Source organism: Sapajus apella, unplaced genomic scaffold (genome assembly GCF_009761245.1).
Source record: "Sapajus apella isolate SASKATOON/1434 unplaced genomic scaffold, GSC_monkey_1.0 scaffold1, whole genome shotgun sequence".
NCBI classification, from domain to species: Eukaryota; Metazoa; Chordata; class Mammalia; order Primates; family Cebidae; genus Sapajus; species Sapajus apella.
In genome coordinates, this window is record NW_022436941.1 from 45610243 (window position 1) to 45629454 (window position 19212).

A 19212-nucleotide genomic window follows, 5' to 3' on the forward strand; every position below is an offset into this window, starting at 1 on the left:
AAAAATTGACAGAAAATAGAAAAATATTAATTTGAACAATTTTTAGAAATACATGTTTAAAACTTTTGGCTGGGCATAGTGACTCATGCCTGTAATGCAGCACTCTGGGAAGCTGAGGTGGGTGGATCACCTGAGGTCAGGAGTTTGAGATCAGCCTAGCAAAAATGGTAAAACCCCATCCCTACTAAAAATATAAAAAATTAGCCAAGTGTGGTGGTGCACACCAGTAATCCCAGCTACGTAGGAGGCTGAGGCATAAGAATCGCTTGAACCTGGGAGGTGGAGGTTGTAGTGCGCCGAGATCTTGCCACCATACTCCAGCCTGGGGGACAGAGTTAAGACTCTGTCTCAAAAAAGAAAAAAAAAGAAATAATGTTTAAAACTGTTAAATTGGCCGGGTGCAGTGGCTCACGCCTGTAACCCCAGCACTTTGGGAGGCTGAGGCAGGTGGATCACCTGAGGTCGAGAGTTTGAGATCAAATTGACCAACATGGAGAAACCCCATCTCTACTAAAAATAAAAAATTAGCTGAGCATGGTGATGCATGCCAGTAATCCCAGCTATTCGGGAGGCTGAGGTAAAAGAATCGCTTGAACCTGGAAAGCAGAGGTTTTGGTGAGCCGAGATCGTGCCATTGCACTCCAGCCTGGGCAACGAGAGTGAAATTGTCTCAACAACAATAACTTTTCAATTGCCTAGCTGTAACTTAATTTGAAGCCTAAGCAACCAACTTCGTGTGTGTGTGCACATGCACACATGATGTTTTGAGAAAGTTAAAGAAAAAGGCTTAAAAACTCCTTTCAATAGTGACAATTTAAATCTCATCTAAAGTCCTGAATGTCAGTGATCAAATATATTAACAGATCTTTGCAAGCAAAATAATCAATCTGTTGACAGGATCCTAACAGTAACACTAAGGTTGAGTTTAAGCTCATTTTAGTCACAGAATCAAAGTTCTGGGGTTTCAACTTATCATGTAAAAACTGAAAATAACACTGGATAACAATGTCCTGCTTTAAAGCGAAGGGAAATACAGAATATCAGTGAAGAAAGCATTGAAGCAAATGTATAACATATCATAGAATTCCATTAATATATGGCTCATTATTTCATGCATTTGGCTAAACTGTAAGATAAATTATAATTCCTTAAGGGCAATTACTGTGTATTGGAAACAAGACATGTAACTATATTGATAATCTCTAAAGCCATTGCTAATCCTCTACTGGGTCTCAAAATTCAAATTTCATTAAGGAATGAAAACAGGAAATTCTGTGATAGCAACTAATGCCAGAATTCTGTTGTTTATGAAAAGGATAAAACCCGCTAAATTACCTAGTAGGAATGGTTAGGAAAAAAATAAGAAAGGGTTCTGCAGGAAGACTGAATGTTAGCTAAGAAATGTTGAAGTCATGCAACAAAGAACAGCTAGTCCACAAAGGGAACTGTAATCAGCCCCTCAGCTCAATGAAAAAGAAAAAAAGAAAAGAGATAAAATGCTTTAGATAAAAATCTTCTAACTTCGGTAGTATAAAAAGAGAACCTCTCTGCAGAGGGCATCACTGAATAAATCCTGAACCCAGTTATAACCTGGATTCCTATTCTGAAGTCTCTCTTCAAAGTATTAAAGTGATTGACAACATATTGAAGACTTTTTTCTTTATATAAAATCAAAATACACTGAAACACATGTCTAGCACTATACTTATTTGGCAGTTTAAAATATCAAGTATATAAAAATCATCTTTTGTAGCTAAGAATCACAAAAAACTCACCTCGTTTAAAACGTATTCATTTTAGGAATTAAGGATTATAGAAATTAAGAAATAAAGAAAAAAGGAAAGGATGGATAAAGACTCTTCCTAAACTGGCTATGAAAGTTTGGGAATCTACATAAGGTCTTTATGGAAGCCTCCTTCAGTCTAGAGATCCAAAGCAACGGCTAGAACTTTTCACTTGTGAAGTGAGTTCTGCCATCATGTTGCTTAAATAACAATCCTTCCCCATTTTTGCCAGGCGACTTTAAAGTAGGTAATGGGGAGAAAAGGAAGAGTGAAAAATATTATTCATATAAATTACTTCTGTTTGCTTCATCCATGTTCACTTCTTGTTAGACCACCATACTTAACGGGGAAAAAACAGTAGCAAGTTTTTCTTGTTTGTTTCTTTAAAGAGACAGGGTCTCGCTCTGTCACACAGGTTACAGTGCAGTGGCACAATCAGGGCTCCCTGCAGCCTAGGACTCCTGGGCTCAAGGGATCCTCCCACCTCAGCCTCCCGAGTAGCTGGGACTGCCGGCGGGTATGCACCACCATGCCTAGTCAATCTTTAAATTTTTTTTTTAAAAACAGAGTCTTGCTATGTTGCATAGGCTGGTCTCAAGAGATCCTCCCACCTCAGCCTCTAAAAGCAGGTTGGGATTACAGGTGTGAGCCACTACACCTAGCAAAATAATTATATTTGAATAATAAATGTATGTGGGGGCAGGTCTCCTTTAATGTTAGAGGAAAGTAAGACACAAAATTATATATATAGTATGAACTCTATTTCTATGCTTAGAAATACCAGAAAGACATTAAAAAGTTAACAGTGGTTATCTGTGTGGGAGCATTATGGGTACTTTTAATCTTCCTCTTTATACTGTCTCTGTGTGTGTATCTATGTGTGCATGTATCCATAAGTATTTTAAGGAAAGCTTCAAATGAACATATGTTAAAGCTTACAGACTGCTTAAAAAGAAATTCAAAACTAATTTCCAGAATGGGTCTGAAAAAAACAGAACATAGACAAACTTACCATCACATGAAAGTGAAATATAACTTCCTAAGTCATCAGACATGTGTCGCATCACATTTCTACCCATCTTAAGACCAAGGAAGATCCAATAATCTATTGCTGCTCCAAGAATTCCAGCCAATAAGTAAGCTAGTTCATGTTTGAAGACCTGCCATTAAGATACAAAAAAGTTACTGAAATATATTAAAATATTGAATATCTGTTAGTACTTATTTTGAAGACTTTTTGAGGGGCAAAACATAGCTATTTAGAAATACAGGTTATGTAATGATAAAAGATATTCTTAAGAAACCTAGCGTAATTTACAGATTCAATGCTATCCCCATCAAGCTACCAATGACCTTCTTTGCAGAACTGGAAAAAACCACCTTAAACTTCATATGGAACCAAAAGAGAGCCCACATAGCCAAGTCAATTCTAAGCAAAAAGAATAAAGCAGGGGGCATCACATTACCAGACTTCAAACTATACTATAAGGCTACAGTAATCAAAACAGCATGGTACTGGTACCAAAACAGAGATATAGACCAATGGAACAGAACAGAGGTCTCGGAGGCAACACAACATATCTACAACCATCTGATCTTTGACAAACCAGACAAAAACAAGCAATGGGGAAAGGATTCCCTGTTCAATAAATGGTGTTGGGAAAGCTGGCTAGCCATGTGCAGAAAGCAGAAAATGGACCCCTTCCTGACACCTTACACTAAAATTAACTCCAGATGGATTAAAGACTTAAACATAAGACCTAACACCATAAAAACCCTAGAAGAAAATCTAGGCAAAACCATTCAGGACGTAGGTGTAGGCAAGGACTTCATGACCAAAACGCCAAACACATTGACAACAAAAGCCAAAATAGACAAATGGGACCTAATCAAACTCCACAGCTTCTGCACAGCAAAAGAAACAATCATTAGAGTGAATCGGCAACCAACAGATTGGGAAAAAATTTTTGCAGTTTACCCATCTGACAAACGGCTGATATCCAGAATTTACAAAGAACTAAAACAGATTTACAAGAAAAAAACTAACAAGCCCATTCAAAAGTGGGCAAAGGATATGAACAGACACTTTACAAAAGAAGACATACGTGAGGCCAACAAACATATGAAAAAATGCTCATCATCACTGGTCATCAGAGAAATGCAAATCAAAACTACATTGAGATACCATCTCACGCCAGTTAGAATGGCGATCATTAAAAAATCTGGAGACAACAGATGCTGGAGAGGATGTGGAGAAATAGGAACACTTTTACACTGTTGGTGGGAGTGTAAATTAGTTCAACCATTGTGGAAGACAGTGTGGCGATTCCTCAAGGACCTAGAAATAGAAATTCCATTTGACCCAGCAATCCCATTACTGGGTATATATCCAAAGGATTACAAATCGTTCTACTATAAGGACACGTGCACACGAATGTTCATTGCAGCACTGTTTACAATAGCAAAGACCTGGAACCAACCCAAATGCCCATCGACGATAGACTGGATAGGGAAAATGTGGCACATATACACCATGGAATATTATGCAGCCATCAAAAATGATGAGTTAGGGTCCTTTGTAGGGACATGGATGAACCTGGAAACCATCATTCTCAGCAAACTGACAGAAGAGCAGAAGATCAAACACCGCATGTTCTCACTCATAGGTGGGTGTTGAACAATGAGAACACATGGACGCAGGGAAGGGAGCACTACACACTGGGGTCAGTTGGGGGGAAATTGGGGAGGGACGGTGGGGGGTGGGAAGCTGGGGAGAGATAGCGAGGGGAGAAATGCCAGATGTAGGTGATGGGGAGGAAGGCAGCAAATCACACTGCCACGTGTGTTCCTATGCAACAATTTTGCATGTTCTTCACATGTACCCCAAAACCTAAAATGCAATAAAATAAATGGGGAAAAAAAAAAAAGAAACCTAGCTAATTCTCCCACTTCCATCTCTCTCTCTCTCTCTCCACATGACGAAAGAGTTAATAAAGCAAATTTCCCAAGGACCTACAAGTTAACAGTTTAGAATAAACTTAACTTTATCCAATGCTATCAAGTTTGTTAGGCAATAATTCCATTAAAATGAGGAAATACCTGGTTTTTGTAGATTTTTATAAATAGAAAGATATGACTATAAAAGATTTATCTACCCCCACTATGTATATACAGAATTGTCTTTTACATTGCTCTATATGACATTATCCAGAAAAAGACATGAGAAACCTGATGAATAAAAGCTCCAGCAAACAAATTATTCATTTGCTATAATATACTGATTCAAATTTTCATTATTTAATTATATATAAAATACCAATTACCCAACTTAGAGATGTAGAGATCAGTTTTAAGAGTATGGACATCATTTTATATGATTACTTTTATAATAAATATCATTAAATTATTTTAAGAAATGGAACAAGGTATACAAACCTTGTAAATGTGCTTTACCCTAGTGTTTGAAAGTACTTTTCTAATCTCTAAAATTTAGTATAAACTATGAAGATGAAGAAGTATGAAAATAAAATTTTAAAAACACTTTTGATTTAAATATGAACACTTTTTCCAAAGCATTAAAACCAGCTGAAATTCTTGTGTTCTAATTATTTGTTGTCTAGGCATGCTGAATATGTAGGAAAAAAAATCACTAAATTAATAGTTGGGTAAAAGGCATATAAAATGGTTTTAATAAATGCTAAAGTAATACATTATAACTATGTTCTGCCAGCTAATTTCTCATTAATCCATATTAGGTATATACTATGCTTAAATAACATAAGCATAACATATGACATAACATACTGTTCTTGTGTAATAGTTAAGATTATAGTATAAAAGGATGCAAGAAATCTGATCTATTACTAATAGATCTAATATGACTCATAACCTAATCTATTACCACGTTTATTAAAATATTTCTCATGCTTTTTACCCAACTGTTAGTGATTTTTTTTCACATATACAACAAGCCTAGACGACAAATAATACGAATTTCAGCTGGTTTTAATGTTTTGAAAATCTGTTTATATTTAAATCAAAGGTGTTTTTAAAATATTTTTACTTTGCATAGTTTATATGGAATTTTAGGGATTAGAATATTTTTATATAAAAAGGCACTTCTAAATCAGGTTCTTAGACCCTTTTATACTATAAATTATTACACTCATAAACGGTATGTTACATATTACACAGTAAATTATGTATATTTCAGTGTATTACAAAGTTATATATCACACAATAAACTAGCATATATTATGCCTAATATGAGATTAGTGAGAAAAAAATCCCTAGTATTTTGAATCCTCAGTGACTACTGGATTTGTGTCTCTTGCTCTCAGCAAACAAATTTCTTATACGTATATTCGAAATTTCATTGGGATATCATTGCATATCTAATAGCTTTAGTTAGCAGAGAAATGATTTCAAAACCAAAGTTCTATTTCTGGTTTATTGTGCAAACATAAGCAAATGGTCCAGCAGCACACACAAAGCTTGCCAGAACAGCGTTTACTGAAGGAAAACCCACGGTCAGGATCAGTAGCATGTGTGTAGGTCCTCTGTTGTCCTATCATATCAGGGGCAGCATACTGCATTCTTTCAGGGCTAGACGTTAGAACCTAGGAGAGAGACTCTCAAGTGTGGGGCTGAGGAGATTTTTAAAAGCTGCATGATTAAGAAAGTAGTGCCCTTCTTCTGATATGATCAGAGGCCAAGACAGCCAGCCAGATCCTGGCAGGTGAGGCTTCATAGGTGGTTGTCAATCCCACCGGGTCTCCTGCTTTGATAGGAGAGCTGAGTTTAAGCCTTGCAGTTGTGGCTAAATGGCATGGGAAACTAGCAGCAGGTCTGGTTACATCAATAGCACCCACATCTCCCCTGGTATGACTGGCAGGATTAGGGTCCAATGCTAGTCTCCAGGAAACACTGCAGGAAATCAACTCCATTCTTTGTAGAGCCAGTATCTTGCTTGATCACGCTAAGTTAGTTAATCCTTACTTCTCCTGTTACCAAGAGAATATAAAACAGAACAGTGAAAATATATAAACTACTAAACTGATTATGTCCATACGCATATAAGCATCCACAAAATGTTCCTTCCAACGTAACATATAGCTGAGTAACAGCAAAGACGGTACTCAGGAAAGAAGCAAGAGGTTGGTAAATGTTGATTTCTGAAAGTATTCTCCATCTCAAGAGTATAGTAAATCAACGTCACTTGAGACCACCCAGGCTCTAGGACTCTGGGCAGGAAAGAAGGATGTTAGCCCACAGAATGAAGCGTTATATAAAAACACAATCTAGCTTTCCATCAATCGAAAACAACATTAAAAAAAAAAAAAATCAAACAGTTGGGACTTCCCCTCTTTCCTTATATAAATATGTGGTACATATAGTTGAAATCACAATAGAATATTAATGTATTTTTAATATTAAATTTACCTTGATTACTAATGTTTTTAAACAGAGAGAGAGAAGAGATTTTGCAGAGTAACTACAGATTTTTTACTATGATAAAGATCCTGCCAAAGTGATTCCTGTTTTTATGTCCTTAGCTAAACATGCACACTACTACATAGTCATAATAGGAAGTTTTTATATGAAAAAACACTTTCAAGTCAGGTTCATCGATCCTTTTTCACCATAATCTTAACTATCATACTCATTAACAATAACAGGGCCAACGCACTGTGCTATGGATTATACTCACTGCCACTTTAACAATATATAAACAATACGACTCCTTCCAGTATAGTGGACATATAAGCTTTAGAAATAGATTAGCAAGAAAAATAGTAAATAAATCAACAAGGTAAAGCAGCTTTCTTGGAATACTGAAATATTTGTTAAAGCTGAAAGAAGAGAATATGAATACCCTAAGAAATAACTAAGAAATAAAAGGTAGACAAGATTTGCACATATGACATACATTTACCTTAGAATTCCTTTCTAATATGTTGAACTCTATTACCAGACATTCTGTCAATACGGTTCTCTATCATCTGCCAGTAGAAGCAACTTCTAGTTTATAAAATTGGCAATCTTCCAAAAATTGACTAATCTGTAACATAGAACAAACTAGCATCTTGGCCTTCTGACTCCCAGGTTAGGGATTTCCATGATACCCCACTGTAATACGTGACAAACTACTCTGTTGGAAAGATGCAGACATAATGCACACACGGTGCCTCTTCCTGTTTTAAACACTGGCATTTGAAACATAAAAAGTGTGCTGCAGTGGAGACTTGGCCTCTAGTCAAGGCTTTGCCCTAACAAGCTGTGACACCTTGAATAAGTTATTTAAACTCTTTATCAACTTTCTTATCTATAAATATAAACTAGCTTACATTTCTACCTATATTGTAGAATTATCAATAGCACTTAATAACATCTCAAAGAAAAGAGAGACTAATAAAATTTGTACCTCCTCCATAACCTTGACACAGCCCACCTCTGCTCTTTGCCAAGGAAAGCCCAAAGCTTTCTCAGATTAATGACAATGAAATTCACTGCCATTGTGCCACTCTGCAATACTTGCTGATTGACATTATGACAAAACAATATTAGCATAAACTGAGGACTTCTGTTTAGCTAATGACTTAAATTGAATACTTCAACCCAGCAAATCAAGAAACAAATGCTTTACAGTACTGAAAATGATGTCTGTGAACATGCATGGAATTCTTGAAACTGGAAACTGCCAAAAAGATTTAATTAAGTACAAGAATAAATTCTAGCAGAAAGGTAATACAATTTTTAAAAAGCAGTTTTAGATCAATTTAAGCAATACAAATGTTAAATAAAATAATAATTTGCCAAATTTGAAACCAGTTCTCATATTACAACCAATGCTACAATTTAATACAGACTGCTTCACAAATATGTTGCTTTTATTTAAAAGTTTTAACAAAAATCTTCAAGTTAAATATGTATAAATCTGTTACTGTTTACATGAGCGTTTCTTCAGTAATTTCTTATCTGTGATAGTCCTTTGAAGACTTAGTAAAATTGTGAAAACATCAGTTTCATTATTGTTTTCAGTTATAAATAAGCAATTTCATTTATGTAATCAAATAAATGAAAAAAAATGTTCTATAATAAAGAAATATTTTCTATCCTTAATGACTGCATTGTATAAAAAGTAAATAAATAAAAAGACAGATGGTAATTTATAAAGAGGCTATCAGCTTTAGCTTAGAAGTACTATACTCAATTGGCAATGAGGTGTAAATAGTAGTCCTATTTCAGTTGGGTGTTTTCTATTTCTGTAATTTGCAAAATCATACTTCTTTTTAAATCAGATACATGCATGAGAAAGTGCCTACTCACCTGGTGTTAAATAATAGAATTACTTGATCATAAAGAAATCTAGCTATACTCCTTAGCAACCTTCCCTTTTTAATGCTGATTCAGAAAAAAAAAAATTAGTACCTCAAAAGAACTTTTCTTTTTTGAAGCCTTCCTCAGATAACCAAACAGAATTTTTTTTAAAAAACCAGCAAGAACTTCTGTTTCTAATGAAGGCCTAGGTAATTCAGATGAACTTTTTTTTGAGGGTGGGGGGACAGGGTCTCACTCTGTCGCCCAGGCTGGAATGCAGAGGTGCAATCACAGCTCACTATAGCCTCCAACTCCTGGGCTCAAGCAATCCTCCTACCACAGCTTCCCAAGCAAGTAGTTAAAACCAATACCTGTGCACACCACCACACCTAGCTTTTTATTGTCTTTTGTAGAGATGGCAGTCTCACTATGTTGCTCAGACTGGTCTTGGGTTCCTGGCCTCAAGCAATCCTTCCACTTTAGTTTATGAAAATGCTGGGATTACAGCACTGCACCCAGCCTCAGGTGAACCCACTTAGAGTTCTAAAGAAGAAAACTAAAACTAAAAATGTTAAATGAAATATGCAAAACATTTCATTAAAAAAGACAATAAATTATGAGGAATTGCTAGGCCAAGATTTAGTGAGGCATTCAAGCAAGGCACTCAAAGATACTGAGGGCTTTTGCTGATTTTAAGGAAGGAGATAGAATACAGTACTGTGGTTTCTGAAGCACAAAGGACAAAAAGATTAAAAAAAAAAGTCATGGCCAAAGCCTAATCTCTCATAGGATGAAAAAGTTAAGGGCTTCACACATCAGAAGCAAAACTAAATGTATATGTAGCTCTTTACTTCACTGGACTATCTAGAGTCCCTCAAACAGACATTGAATTAGAGTAGTCCCTTAATGAGTAATATACCCAGGCACTTGGAAGAAGTTAAACAGAAATTCTTTCTGGGGGAAGATATTCTGGCTTTTACCATGTATTTTTTTCTACAAATCAAATGCAATTTAAAAGCATATAGTGAATCATAAGCTTGCAAGAGAAAATTAAAAAGCACAAGAGAAAGAAATAGCAAAAACAACAACAGAAACAGACCCACAAAGACTTCAGATATGGAATAATCAAACACAGGTAATAAATGTCATTGCCATGTTCAAAGACAAAAGAAAACCTTGAAACCATAAAAACAAGTCATAGCAGTCTGGAATAGTTAAAAAGTCTATTAACTGGAAAAAATACAAAAATTTTAAATACAATAATGGTCATATTTAACAACATATTCGATACAGCTGAAGAAAAAAACCAATGAACTAAAAACTAGATGAAAATACTATTGGAACGTGGCAAGTATCAAAAAAAAATGTATCTACATGGGGGGGCAGGGAAGGAGGGAGGGAGAGAGAGACGGGAGAAGGAAAGAAAAAGGGAGATGGAGAGGAAGAGGGAGAGGGAGAGAAAGGCAGAGGGAGATATAAGGTGAAAAATGCAGAGAATATGAAGAAAAGGTATAATATAAGTTTAATGGTAATTTAAAAAGTAGAGAAGAGAAAATGAATCTGAGGAAATATTTGACAAGAAACTACATAGGCACTTTCATTAAGACAGAATAGACTTCATGGTAGTTTGACACCAGAGCTCTCTACCCTAACTACTATGCTTATGATCCCTGAAAAAGATACTACCTAACTAGCAGTTACAGGATCATAACTAGTAGTCATGATATATCAGTTATGAATAAGGTGTCAGTAGTACATATAAAGCAGAAACTTAAAGTAGGTGAGCAAATCAACAAAGTCGATTCAGAAGGATTGAGTAAAACAATTAAGTTTGATCTAATCCAACAAAAAAAACACATTCTGGTTCCTAGTCTTATATGGAGCCAAAAAGAGAACTTCAGTAAATTTCAGGAAGCAAAATCATATAAGGTGCATTCTTCAACTATAATTCATTATTAGAATTTAACCAAAAAAAGCACAGCCAAACAAACAAAACCTATATATTTTGAAATTTTACAATACCCTTTAAAAATGTCTCTTGGATCAAAGGGAAAAATCTAAATTAACAATAGAAAATATGTTGGAAAAAAAAATAGAGCACTCTAAAGTATCAAACTATGAAATTAATGTCAAGTTGTGCTTAATAGGTAATTTATATTAAGTGCACATATTAAAAATGAAGACTAAAAAGAAGATTCAAGAAGATAGAAAAGTAAAAAAAAATTAAAAAGGGTAAAAATGAATAACACAAAAAAGCATATAACATAATCCCAAAGGGAAATTATTTTGAAAAGGAAAACGGTGACTAATATACGTTAGGCAACCAAAATGTGCCACAGCATGTTGCTATACACTATTATCCTTGAGATAGATAATACACTAAAATCACTATATGTTAAATTTCTAATGACAGGCAAAATCTACTTATAAAGAAACATTTCAGAAAGTAACTCTTAACATCGAAAAAGGTAGTTTTAAAATAATACTAATAAATAATAATATTTATTAGTACCCCCCAAAATTGTATGGATTAACTCATTTATTTTTAAATCTTAAGTTCCTCATTAATCAAACTGTACAAAAGGAAACATCTAGAAAGGTATGTAACTAGAGATCTCTTAGCAGTAACTATCTAGTAACTATCAAATAACTTGCTAGCTACTATATGCAAACATGCTACATGAAGCAACGAGTCTCCAAGAGTCTTTTACCTTAAAACTAGATAAACTAAATAGAAAACAATGATGTATTTGGGTATATTTTAACTTTTTTCAAGTAATCCAAAGAACCAAGGAGAGAGGAAAAGGTAAACAATTCAAAGTGCTTTTTCCATAGACTATTCATCTGTAAATTAATCCTACTTACATCATTAGACTTGCATTTTTCCTTGTGAGAATATATAGTCCATTCCAAAAGCATATTTACTGGTTTGGTCAAAAGCCCAGAGGTTTCACTTCCTGACCAAAAAATTTCAAGAAGCATTGCCTTTCCTGTTATTTTCAGACTCTGAGAATCTGACCAGTCATACAACCTAATTAAAATATGAACAAAAAGGATATCTTTATGCCAATTTGATCATGACAATTATTTGACATCTCTATTAAAAAAAATGCTACCAATTTTTGAACACATCATAAAATATAAAGATTATAATAATTATAATTGTTTTTATGCTTAATAATAAGCAGGAACAAAACTTGTTGTAGACTCAGTGTTTAAAATTGGTGCAGTTTTTCACTTAAGCATTCAATTACTAAAAGTTTTTTTTCAAATCCTAAAAAATTAAAACACTCTTATCCATCCAAATGAATAGAGGAAGTAAACTGAGGAAATTTTTTAAAGGGGCATAAACCTTCACTCACACTGAGAATATCTGGAAATATGTTTTAAAAATAAATCTACTTTAAAATAGAAAACAAGGCGACTTTTTAGATATATATGTATAATAAGTCTAAAAAATGGTACATAGAAACAATAGTAATTGGCCAGGTGCAGTGGCTCATGCCTGTAATCCCAGCACTTTGGGAGGCCGAGGTGGGTGGATCACAAGGTCAGGAGTTCAAAACCAGCCTGGCCAATACTGTGAAATCCTGTCTCTACTAAAAATACAAAAATTAGCCAGGCGTGGTGGCAGATGCCCGTAATTCCAGCTACCCATGAGGCTGAGGCAGGAGACTTGCTTGAACCTGGGAGGTGAAAGTTACGGTGAGCCAAGATGGCACCACTGCATTCCAGCCTGGTGACAGAGAGAGGCTCTGTCTCCCCCCCGCCAAAAAAAAAAAAAAAAAGATATTTAGATAAATGTGATTTTTGTGATTAAAACTTACTTTTGACTCAGATGCTGTACTTCACTTTCAATTAAATTAAAGAAAAATTTGAGCAGTGTCAGGTGGAGCACCTTAGAGCCAATATTTTCTGAAATCTGATGACAAAAACTTTCATTGAAAAGGCAGGACCTGAAAAACATGAACCCAACAATCTGTTACATACAAGCAATTCACTAAGTAACTTGTGAACAAAATATTTCTCCTTCTAGAATATTGCTGGAATTTTGTTTGTTTGTTTGTTTTGGGACAGAGTTTCGCTCTTGTTACCCAGGCTGGAGTGCAATGGCGCGATCTCGGCTCACCGAAACCTCCGCCTCCTGGGTTCAGGCAATTCTCCTGCCTCAGCCTCCTGAGTATATTGCTGGAATTTTAATAAAATTTTCTTAAAATATAAAGCAAGTTCAACAAAATTTTATTGGTATTCCTTCCTTCAAAAATTAAATGTCAAATATCTCATGACTACTTAATTCTTAATAAATACATCTAATTTCTCAATTTTTCAAGTGATTATAATATTTAACAACTATCAGGTACTCTCCCTTTGTACTCTTTTTGATGAAATTTGTGATTCTTAGTTTTCACTAATGAGAACAAAGAATCATAAATTTCATCAAGTCCTTTTGATTTAAATGACCAGCTAACCTATCAATTTACAATACTTGCCAGAATCCTTCTCTTTCTTATCCAAGATTACTTTTCATTAGTAAATGAAGACTATTTAAGGCTACTCTTTTAGAGTTTTAAAAATTCATTATTTTACTGTCTTCTAGAGCAGTCCTTTCCAACTGAACTTTCTGTGATGATGTACACATTCTACTAGAAACTTGAAATGTGGCTTGTATACCAGAGGACTCAAATTTTTATTACTTAGTCTAAATAAAATTTAAATATAAACAGATACGGCTAGTGGCTACTGGGTCAGACAGCACAGTTCTACACAATCTTTTTTTTTTTTTTTTTTTTTGCATTAGTAGATGGGGTTTCACCATGTTGGTCAGGCTGGTCTCGAATACCTGACCTCAGGTGATCCACCCATCTCCGCTTCCCAAAGTGCTGGGATTACAAGTGTGAGCCACTGCACCAGGCCTACCTGGCTAATTTTTAAATTTTTTGTAGAGGTGAAGTCTCCCTGTGTTGCCCAGGCTGGTCTCAAATTCCTGGGCTCAAGAAATACTCCTACCCTGGCCTCCCAAAGTGCTGGGAATACAGGAATGAGCCATCATGCTCAGCCATAGTTATCCCTTAAAATGCAACTCAGCTGCCACTTTCTTACTCTACCCTTTCCTTTGAGTTAAGTTTGTCATTCACATCAGGTCTACAACTTTCTTAAGGATAGGTGCTCTGTCTTGTTTTTTTTTTTCCTTTTTTTTCACTTCCCTCGTACAAAAGGTGTTCAGTCTTAAATATCTCCATCTTTAATATCTAATATAATGCCTTGAATGTAAGTGCTTAATACATGTTTGGATGAATTTATTGATGCTACAGGGGATAGATTTTGGGCAGCTTCAAAATAGACTTTTAAACAAAAATACCCAGATTTCATATCAAAATAATTGGGTGCTGGGGAGGTGCTTAAGGAAGTAGTAGGAATATAAATGAACTAAGTGATACTAGTCCCTCTACTTTTGTATATATTTGAAATATTCCATAATACAGAGAAACTTACAATCTTTGTCTCTGACAGTTTTCATAAAGACTGATTAACTATGTGGACATGAAGGATCTTATAGAACAGATTGAATATTAAATAGAGGGAAGAGGAGGGGAGGGGAGGGGAAGGGTGAAGCAAAGCAGCCAGGCATGGTGGCTCATGACTTTAGTCCTAGCACTTTGGGAGGCTGAGGAGGGCAGATAGCTTGAGCTCCGGTGTTGAAGACCAGCCTGGACAACATGGTCAAATCCCATTTCTACAAAAAATACAAAACTAGCCAGGCATGAGAGCACACGCCTGTAGTCCCAGCTATTCAGGAAGCTGAGGTGAGAGGATCACCTGAGCCTGGGAGTTTCAGGCTGCAGTGAGCCATGATCATGCCACTACACCCCAGTCTAGGCAACAGAAATTTGGAAAACATAAGAGCAAAAGTCAGGATATGGAAAATAATGGCTGGACACATTTAGGAAAGTGGTGAAGATGAGAACTGAGACATACATAAGGGCTAACTCATGAAGTGTCTTATGTATTTTGCTAAGAAATTTGAACTGTCTTCTGTAAGTAGTTCAAAATATGTGAGTCAATGAAGTACTTCAATATGGGAAATGATAAGATCACTTTGGAAAGAGCATACTGGGGGGTTCTTTGGAAGAAAAATTAAAGGGAAAAAAGGTAAACCCAAGATCAATAAAGTAGCTGCTGCAGTAGTTAACGTAATGGGATGCTGCAGTAGTTTATGTTATGCAATGGGAACTTTAAAATAAAGGCATTTGACAGTAAAGGGAGGTATAGATTTGGAAATTATGAAAGATGTCAGCCACATAAAGTCTATTTCCTCATATCATATACCTATGCTGGGCTCATACTGTTGGGCTTGTATTTTTGTGCTGGTATTGTATTTACATCTCAGTCACTTTCAAAGTACAGGAACTGTTATTTTAATGATCTTTTTATCCCTGAAATGTAGAGTACAGTGCTAGGCTCTCCATAAGTACTCAAGCATTTGTTGAAAAAATGAATGCATACTGGTTAACTGATTAGCTCACTTCAAATACATCACAACCAAGATGGAATGTGAATCTTTATGATCTCAAAGAGCTAACCAGAGGTCTAGCCTTTGCATGGCTAGTCAGGTGTCCTTTCTCAACTGGACACTTGGATTAAAAAAAAAAAAAAATCTTCCCGGGCTGATGTGGTGGTTCATTCCTGTAATCCTAGCATTTTGGGAGGCCAAGGCAGGCAGATCACTTGAGACCAGCAATTCGAGACCAGCCTGGCCAACAAGGTAAAATCCCATCTCTACTTAAAAAAAAAAACAAAAAAACAAAAATTAGCTAGGTGTAGAGGCACACACCTGTAATTCCAGCTACTTGGAAGGCTGAGGCATAAGAATTGCTTGAGCCTGGGAGGCAGGGGTTGTAGTGAGCTGAGATCAGGCCACTGCACACCAGCCTGGGTGACAGAGCAAGACTGTCCTCAAAAAAAAAAAAAAAGATCTTCCCAGAAGAATAAGGGCTATCAAATACAGTTATTTGAATAGCAAGGGGAAAACATTTTCTGTTAGGGAGAAAGAAGGTGAAACAAAGAATTTCTGGAGACAACAACATCTGAAAGACAGAGGAAGGACTAGGCAGATGGCAGCGTGTGCAGAAGCATGAAAGAGAGGACATATTTAGGAAATATTAAGTTCTGTTTTAAAATTCAAATTGCTAACTGAAAAAATATAACTGAAGCCCTAAAACAGATACCATAGTTACAAATGTCTATACTTTTGATGACAAAAAGCTGATATACATATTCCATAAATTAATTTTCTTCATTTTAAAAACCATATGGAAATTTATATTTTGTTAAAAATAATGATTTGGCTTCCTAGTGAGTCCATTTCATGCATTCACTTTTTGTTTTTTTTAGGAAACAGGCTGAAAAACATGACAAATACAGATTTGCCTTTTCATAAATTTTGCAATAAATACAATATTTGCAACAAAATACACTAGACAAACTTTTCCAAAAGTAAAGAGATATTTCTTTTGGCCGGGCGCATTGGCTCACACCTATAATCCCAGCACTTTGGGGAGGCCGAGGTGGGAGGATCACCTGAGGCCGGGAGTTCGAGACCAGCCTGGCTAACATGGAGAAACCTCGTCTCTACTAAAAACACAAAATTAGCCAGGCATGGTAGTGCATGCTTGTAATCCCAGCTACTCAGGAGCCTGAGGCAGGAGAATCGCTTGAACCAGGAAGGCAGAGGTTGTGGTGAGCCAAGATCCTGCCATTGCACTCCAGCCAGGACAATAAGAGTGAAACTCAGTCTCAAAAAAAAAAAGATACTCTCATCAGTATCTTAAAAAAGTACTTAGCATAACAACTAGTCAATGAAACATAGCACTGTCACATGTGAAATTCCTTACCTGATAAGCACTTCTACTAAAGACCATGCTCCTTTCATGCAAGTTGGACACTGAAACAAGTCTAAATAATATCTTGACATGGCTGGAGACTTCCAAGGAGGATGCAGGTGAAGAAGAGCTGACAATATATGAAAGTATCGACCAGAAAATGTATCTATGTTATCCTATTATTTAAAAATAAACAAACAAATAAAATACTATAGCTAAAATTTATTTCACTTGCTAATTCAGTCTAAAAGCAAAACAGTAAACCTGGCCTAACTTTCTTGCCAAATATATGTGTTTAGACAAATGATAGCAGATGGAAGTACCATGTTTAGCTAATTAAATACAGTAACTGAGAGAGAGGCACACTCTATGTACAGTTGATACCTGAACAACAAATTTTAACTGCATATGTTCACTTACACATGAATATTTTCCAATAAATGCAGCCTACCCTTCACATCCTTAGGTTCCACATCTGCAATTAAATGCTTTTAGTTTCATGCATTCACTTTTTATTTTTTTAGGAAACAGATTGAAAAACATGACCAATACAGATTTGCCTTTTCTTAAGTTTTGCAATAAATGCAATACATATTTGTATTTGCAACAAAATACACTAGACGAACTTTTCTAAAAGTAAAAAGATACTTCTTTTTACTACTAAATACTTTTTTAAACTAAATTTTAAAGTAAATATTTTTAGTTGCAGATGTGAAACCTATCGACGTGCTGGGATTACAGGCCTGAGCCACTGCACCTGGCCTAGTAAGAAGTTTTAATTTCCTCATATGTAAAATTAAGATAATTCCTGTCCTTGCTGTAGGATGAGATCATGTAGTTCAAAAAGGATGATATGTATGAATATATCTTATTGGTTATTATATTAATTATCTTCTGTTGCCTTCAGTAGTAAGGGAAAATTTTACAATTACCTCTAAAAGAAAGCCTTTAAAAATAAAGTATTCACAGGATGTAAAGCCTTTGGATGTGGAGGGCTGACTTCTCCCATAAGTGCGGGTTTTGAAGAACCAACTGCAGGACTTGATTATGTGCAGATTTCAGTATCTACGAAGGTCCTAAAACCAATATCCTGTGATAGCAAGGGACGACTCTATCTATACATTGGTTAATCTTTTCTATTAACACTACCTTAGATGAAATCTAAGGCAGATGAAATATTTTCCTTTTCACAATTTTAGTGAGATTTAAGAGGTCTCAAACATTACCTGAAAGGAACTAAAGGTAAGAAACTATTCATGTAACACTCTTACTTATCACCAACATAACATACCTGATAAAGCTTATGTCTGTTATGTTATCAAATTACTACCTTCATGAAGGGCATGATTAGAAAGCTGTCTTTGAATATTTGCTCCTATTGGTTTACACAGTTTGAGTATGTTCCCAGCATGGGCAACACAGTAAGACTCTATCTCCACAAAAAATTTAAAAATTAGCTAGACATGGTCGCATGCACCTATAATCCTATAGTACTTGGGAGGCTGAGGCAGGGAGATTGCTTGAGCCTGGGAGGTTGAGGCCACAGTAGGCCATGATCACACCACTGCACTCCAGCATGAGAGACCTTGTCTTTTTTTTTTTAAACAAAGAGTATGTTCATATATATATATTATAAATAAAAATACCAATGCACTAATGGAGTAATTTACAAAACGTAATTCTAGATCACTATAATTTGAATTTTATATTTGATACTTTATTGCCATAAGAAAAATTGGGTAACTTTTTTCCCCAAAACAAAATTATCTTAGAAATCCTGAAAAAATAATAAGCTATAGTACTAAGAGTAGTACCTAGTATAAAGCTGGAAAACAGAAGAGCGGTAATAAATGGGTACTGCATTTATTAGTAAAATAAAGGAAAAAAAACACTGAACAAAAAAATAAACTGTAAACATACAAAAATGAGAAAATGTTCACATTTTAACATTCTTTGAAAAAAAGATTATAAACCCTTAAGGCTGCTCTTACCTGTAGAATGTTTTCTAGAAGGGCATGAAGAAGGCATACAGGAGGGATATAGTGTGCCTGCAAAGTGGAAAGCTCCTCAATTGCTTCTTTAAAAAACTGTCCTTCTATGAGGCTTTCAATTAAATTTAATATACCTCTGGGAAATTCAGCATTTTTAACCTAAGAAAGGAAAGATTCTATGATTCAGAAAAGAGAAAGATGAAATTCTGGAATCAAATCTTGAATTAGTAAGGAGTT

The 19212-nt window shown here is 35.3% G+C and overlaps 1 protein-coding gene across 4 annotated transcripts in view; it reads right to left on the reverse strand.

Annotated features, from left to right (window-relative positions):
* The window catches only part of SLF1 (SMC5-SMC6 complex localization factor 1), a 95115-nt gene that overhangs the window by 15379 nt on the left and 60524 nt on the right, over nucleotides 1-19212 (reverse strand). For 3 of the 4 annotated variants that reach the window (XM_032273390.1, XM_032274087.1, XM_032273756.1), the window contains 5 exons: nucleotides 18976-19134; nucleotides 16997-17160; nucleotides 12932-13060; nucleotides 11970-12135; nucleotides 2797-2944 (listed from right to left, as the gene is read on the reverse strand). In XM_032273390.1, the coding sequence (XP_032129281.1) occupies nucleotides 2797-2944; nucleotides 11970-12135; nucleotides 12932-13060; nucleotides 16997-17160; nucleotides 18976-19134 (766 nt within the window). The remainder of the gene's footprint in view (nucleotides 1-2796; nucleotides 2945-11969; nucleotides 12136-12931; nucleotides 13061-16996; nucleotides 17161-18975; nucleotides 19135-19212) is intronic. The other variant, XM_032274000.1, reaches the window with a different exon arrangement.